The sequence below is a fragment of the Rattus norvegicus genome, chromosome 2 (assembly GCF_036323735.1).
Source record: "Rattus norvegicus strain BN/NHsdMcwi chromosome 2, GRCr8, whole genome shotgun sequence".
Taxonomy (NCBI): Eukaryota; Metazoa; Chordata; class Mammalia; order Rodentia; family Muridae; genus Rattus; species Rattus norvegicus.
In genome coordinates, this window is record NC_086020.1 from 80,520,129 (window position 1) to 80,532,813 (window position 12,685).

General features: G+C 49.7%; 1 protein-coding gene across 4 annotated transcripts in view; it reads right to left on the bottom strand.

Moving 5' to 3' along the window:
* Trio (trio Rho guanine nucleotide exchange factor) overlaps positions 1-11,696 on the bottom strand; it is a 296,340-nt gene extending 284,644 nt beyond the window's left edge. For 2 of the 4 annotated variants that reach the window (XM_006232090.5, XM_017591212.3), the window contains exon 1: positions 11,043-11,696. In XM_006232090.5, coding sequence (XP_006232152.2) covers positions 11,043-11,199 — 157 coding nt within the window. In that variant the 5' untranslated portion in view covers positions 11,200-11,696. Of the gene's footprint in view, positions 1-10,021; positions 11,000-11,042 lie in introns of those variants that run through there. The other 2 variants (NM_001107658.3, XM_006232091.5) reach the window with 2 other exon arrangements.
* Positions 11,697-12,685: the final 989 nt, after the last annotated feature.

Here is a 12,685-nt window from a genome sequence, read left to right on the forward strand (position 1 = left end):
CTGTCTCTCTCTGTCTGTGTCTCTCTCTCTCTCTCTCTCTCTCTCTCTCTCTCTCTCTCTCTCTCTCTGCCTTTCTCTACCCCTACTACACTCTTAACTCCCCTCCCCATGCCCTGAATAAACTCTATTGTATACTATACCCTCGAGTGGCTGGTCCCTTGGGGGTAAGGGATGTCTCAGCATCGGCCGCTGAGGCACCCCCTTTCACCACAGCTCTATAGAACATAATCCTCACTCTCTTTATCTTTTTATAAACACATCGCTTCTTGCCTTCCTTGAAGGGGACCACAGAAAACATCACAAAACTGAAGACATCTGAGATTCTACCATCAATGTCCCCTTTCTTTCACTGGTTTGTAATTCAGGCATTATAAAATTCCTCTCATTTAAAAAGGACAGTTAGTAGTTTTCATGTATGTCTTCACGCTACTGTGAAGTGATGACCAGTCTCTAACTCCAAAACACTTCCATCCTCTCCAAAGACCTTTGCCAACAGTGTCTGGCATGGCCTTCTCCTCTCCAACTCTCTTAACTATCAAAATACCTCTCTCAAAGTGTTAGGAAACCACCATCCCCTTGTGACAAAATGTTTTAGCCACATGAAGGATTTCAGGAAGTACTGATTACAATTTAACAAGAATGAGAATATTTGTAGAAAGTGCAAAACACAATATATAAAATTAAGCGTTATCTTCCAAAATCAGAAACCAAAATTCCACATTATGATTTAATGCATAAACAAATAAATAGGCAATACCAGAAGAGCAAATATTCTGCCAGTAACACAAAAATCTCACCCACTGTTTTTTTGATTTCTAGAGCTCAAGGCATGTGTGCACATGCACGCACACATACTCACATCTTTCCTACAGGCCCACACCAAACCAGCAGCAACACTGGATTCTCTGGGCAAAGTCAAGGGAAGGCATCAAGCAACACCTTCAAGCCATGGCTCCTTACTTCAAGAAGTCCTGAGACCAGATGGTCCCAATCCAGCCTCATCCAGCTTACAGCCATTTTCACAGCATCTCCTACATGGATAGCTCATCAGGTATCCTGACAGACAGTCATCCCATCAGGTATCCTGACCGATGTAACATCTTCCTTCTTAGTTCTTCTCTCTGGTAACTAACGTACTATGAGATGAAGATGATAAACTTTGATCATGTTAATAAACCACATCTATTAGAAACTTATCTCTTTCCCTCTTGAAGACTTCTTATATTTTAAACTTGGTGCTGCAGCAGCATGGGTAAGCGAACTGCGGGTGCAGTCTGGCAACCTCTGGGGCTGAACGACATGGCGTATCTGTTTGGATGACTACCCAACCAGGCTCTGTGTGGAACAAAAGCTGACCAGAACTGGGACTGACACTTCCAACTTTAAGATGAACATTTGTCTACCAAGTTGGTAGAGGCAAGCACTCTGATATGGCTTCCTGCATGAGAGGAAAGGGAAGCCAGACTCTTCACTGTCCCAGAGTCACAAACATGGAGCCAGTAAGAAGCACCCAGGGAGCTGGAGGCCTGAGAAGCACACATGGTTTTTCTTTCAGTTGGGTGAAGAAAGCGAGCTGAGGATGAATGCAACTGTGTAATTACGTTAAGTGTGTGTCGGTTATGCAGTATTTATACACACAATCATGAGCTCAGTCCACCAAGAGGTTCTGCAGGCAATGAGCACACTTAGTGTCCATTCTCCTAAAATGAACCAGTAATAGCTGATCCCTGGGCTAGGGCAAGGGAAAAATAAGACAATCCTTGATCTGTTTACTGTGTCACGAAGTGAGCAAGTGCGGAGAATAAAATAAAATGATGGAGACAGGTCACTAAAGGAGCCAGTCTGAAGCTGCAACTCAAATTGTGGACAATTTGAGCTTCGAGATAATGGCAGCAAGGCTGTAACTAACAGACGCACAGGGAGCCATTCGTGAGGTCATGCTCAGCACACATGTAAGGTGCGCAGACGGAAAACGCCTTCCCGTGGTGGAAGAAACAACAGAGGAGGACATTGTTAGCAAAGCATCAGGTAATAAGTAATTCAGACGACGATCTTCAAGAGACGCCACAACTAACCAATGAAAAGAGGCAAAGAGAGAGGGTTTGGCACAGCCTCACATTATCTCCCCAGGAAATGCTAAGTAATTATTACAAGGGGAAAGAGAACTGTGGTCAGTACCTGAACTACATGATAAAAGTGACACTACCACACTGGGGCAGCTGGATGGCAATGGGTAGCTGGATGGCAGTTGGCAGCTGGATACAGTGGGCAGCCGGATGGCAATGATGCAGTCAGATGGCAGTGGAGCAGCTGGGTGCAGAGGGCGGCACAGTGGAGCAGCTGGATGAAGTAGAACAGCTGGATGCAGAGGGCAGCACAGTGGAGCAGCAGGATGCAGTGGGGAAGCTAGATGCAGTGGGGTTACTCCTGGACGTGTTGTTACAGGAAGCCCTCCTGACAAAAACTCCATAGCCTGAACCTAATGAGGAATCATACATCTCAAACCGGCAGATGGTCATCAATACAAATATTCAAAAACACCAAGGTAACAGAGAAGACAAACTAAGGAGATGTTCTCATTAAAAGCATCCAAACAGCTATAAAAACTAAATACAATATGTGATCCTAAAACGATCACGGGCCATCATTTTCTTAATTGTTAAAAGTATCTTTTGTCAACAGACTAAACTGTATTAAATTGGGAGATTTATATGAGGGTATTGTACTCACAAAGTATGGTGCTACAAGCCTATACTCCCAACACTAGTGAGGCCAAAGCAAGAAGACCACAAATTCAGGGCCTACCCAGGTTACTTAGTGAGATCCTGTCTCCAAAAAAAAAGTATCAATAACTCCCTGATATTCATCATTATGTCAGGACATTTTCTTGCTCTTAGAAAAACATATGGAACCATTTAGAGCAGTGGTTCTCAAGCTTCCTAATGCTGTGACCCTTTAATACAGTTCCTCATGCTGTGGTGATCCCCCAACCATAAAATTATTTGTTGCTACTTCATAACTATAATTTTGCTGTTATGGATCATAATATCAAAGTCTGATATGCAGGATATCTGATATAGCCCCCCAAACGGCGTCAGGACCCAGAGGTTGAAAACTGGGGATTTACAGGCAATGGGCTTCATCACATCTACCATTTACTCTCAAAGGGTTCAGAATCCAAAGGGAAATGATGTATCCAAATCCAGACAGAGACAGACAAAGCAAACAGTGAAATGGTAACAAGTAGCAAATCTAAGAAAGCCTTCTTCTCTGCAGAGTATGAGTTCTGACTTCTCAAATGAGTTTCTTCCCCTTCCGAGTAATATAAAGTTACCATATTTAACAATTAAGGCACAGCCCACTAAGAACTCTGAAGAGGCAAAAATAACAGGGAAGCTACAATTCAAATAAACAGATACGGACCTGTCCTTTCTATTACCTTGGTCACTCTTAATGTAATAATGGTTCAGAAGTAACCCCCAATTTCAGACTAAACATCCACCCAATTCTGTTCTTTTAATTGTCAGAATTGATATTCCGCAGATGAAGTGAGGCTGCTGAACCCACATCCCACAGGTAACCAGAAGGAACAAACGACCTTTCCCCCCTACCACCATCTCTCAACACAGTCTACTTGTACACAGCATGAGAAACAAACGGCAAAGGATGGAGCAGAGAGAAGAAAACAGAAGCACAGACAAGCCAGGACGCCCATGGCCAGTTAGGAAAACCACCACTTCAGAAGATTTCCCCAGTCCTCTGCCTTCCCCGCCCCTCTCGTTCTTTCCCTAAGTTAGGAAGGAAGCCCTAGGACTCATTACAATGTATCATCACATGATGATGCTATAAGGAATCCCCTCCCTGACTAGCTCGCCCTGCCCGGCCCTGCCCCGCCCATCCTGCCAACATTGCCTTTATAGCCGCACACATTTCCCAGCACTTTCACCCAGTCCAGACAGCCAAAGACATGGGAACAATTCTTCAATCAAGGCTTCCTGTAGTCTGCCACAGATGTGAGTCAAGTGAAAGAAGACGGTCATCACACCTCACTTGGAAATGTGGGGCTACTTGTGTTATTTGTGTAAAAGTAGCATGTGATATAATTAGGTAAGAAAGAGACACAGAAACTAAATAACAGAGTCCAAACCAACAGGGGGAAATGCTTGCTGTATCCTGGAACCTTTCACTCAACTTTTATTTGGTAATACACTGTTGAATAATAGCTTTGACCATCAACACCAAAAATCTATTTATACGGGGTTGGGGATTTAGCTCAGTGGTAGAGCGCTTGCCTAGGAAGCACAAGGCCCTGGGTTCGGTCCCCAGCTCCCCAGCTCCGAAAAAAAGAACCAAAAAAAAAAAGAATCTACTTATACATTTTAGATGACAATCCAGACTTTACAGGATGCTGTAGAGAGTGAGGCCCTTTTACTCTCCCAACAGAGGTTGGGAAGATAGAGGGAACAAGTGTTTTTATATCGAGAACTAGGGCAGAAGAAGTGGAGAGAGTCATCTGTAACCCAGAACCACACCACATGCTGAAGAGGAGATCTGAGTTTAAAAGAGAAAAAGCACATGCGACATCTTACACAGGACCTGGCAAATCACAGCATCAAGTGGCCAGGGACTGAGAATACTGACAGACTGCAAGCCTTCCTGGAGGGCAAGGCTGCTGTTAATGACTCTTGTGTGGTATTCAGAATAATAGGTATAGTTGGGGATCACTTTCTCTGTCTCTGTCTCTGTTTCTCTCTCTCTCTCTCTCTCTCTCTCTCTCTCTCTCTCTCTCTCTCTCTCTCACACACACACACACACACACACTGGGGGTGGGGGGACCTCATCTGAGGTTCCCTCTCTTCACGAACAGTGACCATATAATTCTGTATCCCCTAAACCAGAATTACCAAGAAGAGTTGGCCTAAAATCTTGTGGATTTCCACCAACCATCTTCCCCTTCTCATCAGAATGTGAGACAGGTTGCTGCAAAGTGGATGATCTATAAACAGGAAGACAGGGGCAGCCCATCTCCAAATCCCTAGAAAGCCTCTTCAATGCCAGGAGTACCGAGGCGCTGCAGCAAAAGTCAGAAGAGTGGGAAAACCGGGGAGCAGCAGCAATCGGAGCTGTCAGTATTGCAATACTGGTGAGCTGTGCTTTAAGCAGATCTTACCTATTATTTACATGCAGATGGCTTCCCCAAGCCACCCAAGCCAACCCAGGAAGGAACTTTTATTTTCTGAGAAAAAAAATTGGGTGATATTTTTAATACATCATACTTGTCTATAGGTGACTTTGAAATCCCTTTCTAAGAGAATCATAGACACGTGGCTAGTAAGCTAAAAGTCAAGTACATTTATCAACAAAAGATCTTTGGCCTCCATAGCACATGTGGCCATCAAACTAAACACTCCACAGGGGGCAAAGTCTCAGGAGAGAGACAGATTCCAGAGGCCACCCTCTTCCTGCAGCTCTGCTCACTGCACCCCAAGTGAGCCTCTCCCCAGCTCCTTAACCTGTGACATGCGCATAATAAACTTTCCCAAGAAAGACAGCCTCCTTATTTGGCTCTCAAGAAGCTTCCTTACATGGAGAGGGAATAGCAAGGGCAAATTAAAGCCAAACACACAATTATGAAGGCAAGTCAATGTTTCTACTATTGACTAAGAATTCAAACTGAACATTTACAAACTAACCGTAAATGTTAAGAGGAAGATTTCCCATAAACAAGAAGGTCTGCGTGTGAGCCCTAGTAACATGGCAACGTTAGGCCAGCCTCTCAGAGATACTGGTCTCCCTGAGCTGGCTGGGAGCTGAAGTAAAGAAGGGGTTTGGTGGAGTGCTGGTTAAGACAAGGTTACTTTAAGGAAGGAGGACCTAACACCAGAGATCAGGAAAACTCAGGGACAGAAAACAGAGGTGACAGTCACACAGCAAGGCCTGAATGGCGTCCCCCCACACAGCCTTAGGCTGCTTTTTATCACCAATTCAGAGACACAGGTGAGGACGCCAAAATGCGATAAAGCAGCCAGCCAGCTCTGCAGTGGTCACAGGAAAGCTCCCCATGGTCACTCCTGTACTACTGCTCGGGGTGAACAGCTCCTCCGAGAACTCTGAAAGGAATGGAGAGTGTGCAGTCTCTCTCCAGCTGCAACTGTCAGATGAGATAAAGTGAAGGGACAAAGCACACCTGTCCTCCAGGCAGATGGCTCGTCACCTGCCAGCTCACCAAAGGACAGGAGGAGCGGGAAGGAGGGAAAGGACACTCAAGCAGCAGAGACCTTCCACAGGAATGCAGGGGGACTGCTACTCAAGTGCGGTCTTTCTTCACTGCACACGCAGGGCCTGTCTGCCCGCCGTCCTGTCAAGATAATGCACTCAAGGTAGCAGAGACCACCCCCACTGTGGAATGATGAAGGATGGCAAGGTCACCGTTACCCCTTTTTATAGGATAACACGGCTCGCTCCTATCGACATGAGTGATTGTTCTAGGTAAGTGTGGTCATTGATTAAGAATTGGACTTTCCTCTGGAACTCTGCCAAGAATATGAGATTAAGATTTTATTTCCTCCAGTGCAGGAATAAAGTAAGCAAGCAAAGTATCAGCTGTGGCTTATTTAAGTGGGTCAATAACTTCAAACGTTACCTCTCGCTCCCCGCTATCCAAATCCAACGTAACATTTAAATAATCTTTGTAAGACTACCTTAACTGTATTTTGTTAACCGTACCTGTAAAAATCATAATTAATACATACGCCCTCCACTTTGAACATCGCCACTGACTTCATTTAAAACTCCTGGTGGAAAGCTCAAAGAGTTAAAAGAGCACCAGCTAAATTTTCACTTGACTCTTAGTTAAATTGCAAATGGGGGGGGGGAACGGTGCAATAATATCCCACCTCAGTAATTGGGTTTGACTTCTCGGTGGAAGGCCGCTGTCAGTGATGATTTTACTGCTTTCGTGTCATGATTTTTTTTTTGAGATTCCTTACTTTCCCCTGAAACAGCCCAGCTAGCCACACCACAACAACACACACTAGCACATAACATTTTCCCCCCAAGCTTTCTTTTTCAAAATCCTGAGGGTACCAGGGACCTACTTCAGAACATAATCACTGCTTAGGACTTGAATGACCAGAGCTCACCCCTAAACTGGACCTAAGAGAATATACATGTAAAGAAAAGCTTCGTGGGGTTGGGGATTTAGCTCAGTGGTAGAGCGCTTGCCTAGCAAGCGCAAGGCCCTGGGTTCGATCCCCAGCTCCGAAAAAAAGAAAAGGAAAAAAAAAGAAAAAAGAAAAGCTTCGTCATACTCCGTACGGAAGCCACCGCGTCGACGCACAGAAAGCATGCATGCTGTTCCCTCACAAGGTGACACGCTCATGTTGTCCTCAGAAATCATGTTGTCCTCAGAAAGCGAGGGGCTGCAGAGATGCATCCAGGACAAGACTTCGTAAGTCTTCGTAAGCGTGGTGGCTTCAGAAGAACCACAAACCTTTGTTCTCCACACACGTTCATTTAACGCCAACCGAAGCATGCCAGGCAGGTTAAAAATAATGCATTTATGTAAGCGCCCCCCCCCCCCATGCACACAGTCTTGCAAGGTTAAATACGGAGCTCTGAAAGGATGATTTATTGCCAACAAGGACAGAGACCCAAAATAGATTGGCAATAAAAGTGATTGGTCCCAGGGGCGGGGAGGACTAATGTAAGCAGCATCCTGGCCGTGAGAGGCATCCGGGAAGGAGCACCGGGGTCCTATCAGGCTTCTCGGCCCTGATCCCATCTCTACCCAGTTGCACTCTGGGAGAAAGCCACACACGAGCTCCCTGTATGCCTGACTCCTCATCTGTAAAAGGTTGGTCCGGCTCCACTCTGCAGCAGCTCTAGGTTTTGGTGTTTGGTTTTGAAATTTTCCTTATCTCCTTCAGTGTTCCATTCTGGATAAAGAAAATTGAAATTCAAATTCTACAGACCAAAAAACCAAAACAAACCAAAACAAAAACAACAAACAAAAAAACCTTGCTGGCTGCCTACTCAACCCACTTCAGCACCAATCTATAGCACACCTAAGAATTGTTGATCAGGATTACCAAAATGAATAAGGAATTTCCACTAATAAAGTATTTAGTGGAGAAAGAAAACAGCAGCAGAAGTGAGGAAAGTCTTAAGTGGGCTGGGTGCTGGGTGACTTGGTCCCCTTTTCTGTTTATTCCTTTCTTGCTTCGTTATTAAGCTTTTTTGGAGCCGTGGACTGAAGGTGGTACCCGTGGTTGGATAAAGAGGGAAAGATGCCCTGGGTTCAAAGAGAGCTGAAAAACAATGTGTAGATACTCACAGCCCCGAAGGAACTACAAAGTCCAGAAGTGAAGAAAGGAGCATTCCTCAAGGGCTATCTCCTCCCCCCTCCAGGATAGACATCCAGTCCCCAGCACCCACCTTTGAATGCTGGCAGGTGGCAGCCTCTGCGGAACTCACACCTCCACCGATGGGGAGAAGTGACATAGTAGCTCACTCTACTTTTGAGGGGCTCTGTTAAAAAGTTCTGTTGAGCTGATATCTTTTCCCCTTCCTCCAACCACGGGCACCAGTTTTTGGTTTCTGACTACAAAAATAAAGCCTAATAAAGAAGCAAGAAAGGAATAAACAGAAAAGGGGACCAAGCGACCTCACCTGCAGGGCTGATAAGGTAGAGGTGAGAGATACAAAGTGCTCTGGAGGAGAGCCAGGCTCGGATACCCTGGAGAATGTTCACACCCTAACCTGTGCCTCCCAGTCCATGGGAGGGATTTTCCCTGTTTGCACATCTTGAAGACTGAAGAGATGGATCTTACAACTCATTCTCCTCATTATTCACAGTCAATCAAATCTTTCCTGGAGGAATCCTACCTGACTCTATTCCATGAGGTCTCCAACCAAGGCCACCCTTAAAACCACCATGCCTGGGCTTCAAACTTACCCGCCCCTTTGTATCTATCCTCTACTAGACACAAACGGCCTAGACGCCAACCACTGAGATCTGGGGCAGGATTCGGAGCTGCCTGAAGTGGAGACTAACTAAAAAGGGTCCAGCACACTGCCCTTGGGATGGGACAGTTCTAAGACCACCTGAAAATCGGCGCTGGCTCCTGACCATCAGTCGGTCAACTAAAAAAAAAGCTTGTCAAGTCACTTTGGAGGTAGAATAAAGGAAATAAAGAAGTAAGGGGCTTTTATCTGGACAGGAACTCTAAAATGAACGAGCAACCCAGGACTACGGAACATTAGGAACAGTAGGAAGAGAGGCAAACAAGACCAGCATGTCTTTGGAGAATCTTGAAAACAAGTCATTCCTGAACATTAAAACATGAGTGGGGAAAAAATCCATCTCTTGGGCACAAGAACCTTTCTCTAATATCATGAAGATGAGCTCTACACAAAACCATTTATTCTGTCACAGGTGATAGGTAAAAGAAAGAATGATGGGTTTTGGCCATGGAGGAAGCTCAGTTCTCCTCTATCCAGCCAGTCACACACCAAAAAAATAAATAATACATTTTAAAAAAACTGTTAAAGCTTTCATTTGAAGGAGTTGATGTTTTTCTAAACCTCAGCGCATTTCTGCAAGGACCTCACGGGAGATGAAGTACTAGAGAGAGCACACGAAACCCAAGTTGACACCGTAGAGACGGAATGTGTCACTTCTAGTCATAACCAATCGGTAAAGACAAATCAAAACTAACCCTTCCAGACAATGATCAAGAAGACAGAACTAAACCAGGTGTCTAACGGTCTAGAAGTTATCTGCCTCGCCCAAGGCCGGTCGCTTCAATTGCTAGCTCCTAATGACCCAGACTGCAGTCCTGATCTCTCCCAGTTAGGGAGCTGACTTTGAAAGAGGCTAGAGAGAACCTGAGCTGTCAGCCTCCCGCGCTCACCCGGGTGCAGGCCGCTCGCTAGACCCCGAGGCTCTCCCAGTCGTCCTCCCGGAGGCGGGCAGCTTCCCCGCGCCCTCCCTGGCCCGCCCGCCCCTCCGGTGCCTGACCTGGGCCGCCCTCTCCGGCTCTCCAGCGCGGAGCCTGCATCCTCACTCCCAAGCCTGGCCCGCCAGGGACTGCTCCCCGAGCTGCAGGCCCCCGACCGCCGCCGCTGCCCTCCGCCGCCTCCCGGGCGCGCAAGCAAACCGGACGGCACGCAGGGACGTGCGGACGCTAGCCGGGCTCGCGCGGGATCTGGGCCGGGCCGGGCTTGGAGGAGGTGCCGTTACCGGGGTCCCCGGGACGCCCCGTCACGCCCCCTGCGCCGCACACCAGCGCCCCTCCCGACCGCTGGGCTCCGGGCTAGCCTCCTCCTCGGCCACCTCCTGCTCGCCAGAGCGGACCCCGAGCTGCCCCGAGCTGCCTCCAGGTCCACGCCACCCACGCAGTGCTCGCCAGCCCTAGTCCCACGCCTCTCCCTAGAACCACCACGGTCCCAGATGTCCTTCCCTGGCCTCCCCCAAGAGACAATGGCTGGACCTGACCGCCGCCTCAGCTCAGCCACCTTCCTCGGTTCCTGGGCTAAGGTGCGATGGCTGCCCGGTTTCACAGAACTGTACCGCCAAGGCTGGATGACAGGCTAGAAGACCGGAGCCAGGACACTCGCTGATAATGAGGTCGGGGGTCCAGCTATCAGCGGCCCAAAAGCTATCACAGGGCAGAGCTGCTGTCCCCAGTCCCGGTGAGCTCGTCCTCCGGGACACCGGCCTCCGCCCACGCCGTCCCCGCCGCCGCCTCCTCGGCCCTCCAGCAAGAAACAAAGAGCCGGCGCCCCTACACGCGGGGCCGTGGTCGCTGCAGCGGGAGACCGAGGGGTGTCTAGCCTGGCACGAGGGGCGAGTGCCGGGAAAGCGAGTGAAGGCGCCCGGGACCAGCTGCAGCACACGGGCGGCGTGGGTAACCTGACACGCCGGAGTGGATCGCAGAGCCCCGATGCGGCGACGGGGACGAGAGCGCGCAGGGCTGTACCGGGCCGGAGATCGGGGCGCGCCGGGCCGGCGGAGCGCGTGGGGCAACCGCGGTACTCACCGGATCGAAAGAAGGCCGCGATGTCGGCCAGGTCCTTGGCGGCCTCCTCGGCACCCTCGCCGGCGCCGCCCCCGCAGCCGGAGCCCGCCGCGCTGGCCGCCGCCGCCGGGCCGGAGGACGCGGCCGGGGCGGTGGCACCGCCGCTGCTGCCGCTCATGGCTTCGGCGGCGGACGAGCCCGCCTCAGGCCCCGCGCCCCTAGCTCCGCGCACCCAGCCGCCCGCGCCTGGCCTGACGGCGCCGAACACCCAGCTGCCCGCGCCCGGCGCGCGGACGCACAGCCCCGGGGCGGCGGGCGGCGGCGGCTCGGCCCGAGGAGCGCGCCCACATAGACGAGGACACCGCCCGGGAACCGCGAGCCTGGCGCGGGGCGGGCGCGCGGAGCCACGGCCTCTGTGTGGCCGGCCGGGGCGCGGGCAGCGGCGCGGACACGCGAGGGCGGGGGCCGGGGCTGGAGAAGCTCCGCGATCACGGACGCCGGCGGCAGCAGCGAGCCTCCATCTTGCTTTCCGATGGGGAAGGAAGGAGGGGGAGGGAGAAATCACGGCCGAGGGAGTCCGGGTGAAAGGAAAGGGAGAGCAGGGAAAGGAGAGGAAGGAAAAAGAGGGGCTTCGGGAATTTCCGGAGAGCTTCGTTAGGGGCCGGAGCGTGGGCTCGGCTGGTGGGCGGTGCCTGTTGTGGGCGGGATCATGGAGGGGCGGGGCCGCGCCTGGGAGCCCTGAGGGCGGAATGGAGTGGCTGCAGAAACGTGGAGCTGGCCAGGTCTCCTCCTCCAGGGCTGCTCCAAACCTGGGAGGAGCAGGAACAAGTGTGACCGACCCACACTGGCCTTCCAGGCCGGCACTGCGCCCCCTGCCAGGATTCTCGCGCCTGCACTGCAAGCAGCCCTAATGCTGGACCGCTTTCATTATTATTTATGTCACCCGTGGAGCCGAGTGACAAGGGCACAGAGCTGGTGTGGCCCTTGCAGGAGCAGCGCTGGCACTGGCATGTAGAAGGAGCTAGATAATTGTTGAATGAGCAGAGAGGCAATGAAAACAGATTATCTGCTCTAGTCTACCGTCTCCTTGTATGTAAAAAGCGGGGGGGGGGGGCGTGTTTGCGGGGAATCCCCATCTCCCAATCATGCTGGGTCCTCACGCTGCTCAGATGTATTGGAAAGATGATGGAGGCAGGGGAGACCAGAAGAAAGGGAACCTTAAAGAAAATGTACGTTAAATCAACTGTGTGGAATACCAAATTCTGCTTTATGTCACGGCTGCAAGATGAGTGCAGTGAAAGAATGGGCACAGGATAATTGAAGATCAAATGCCTGAGAAGACAGATCAACAAATTCCATCAAAGTACACCACTACCTATGTTTAACGGGAGAACGATGATTAAGTGGCCACCAGATCTTTTTCCCTTGGGAGTCTCAGACAAACAAGGGAAGTAGGTTTAGGGGCCTTAGTTTCGTTCAGGATGAAGGCTGGAGACATCCGTAGGAACTTGTGTTCACCTTGCTATAGGTGTGTGTAAAGAACTACAGCAGTATGAATATATTTGAGATAGCATGATAGTACACGTGCCTGTATCTTCTTGCCCTGTAAATTAATTGGTCCTGGAAACATTTTTGCAACAGCCCACACACCTAGCATTTAGATC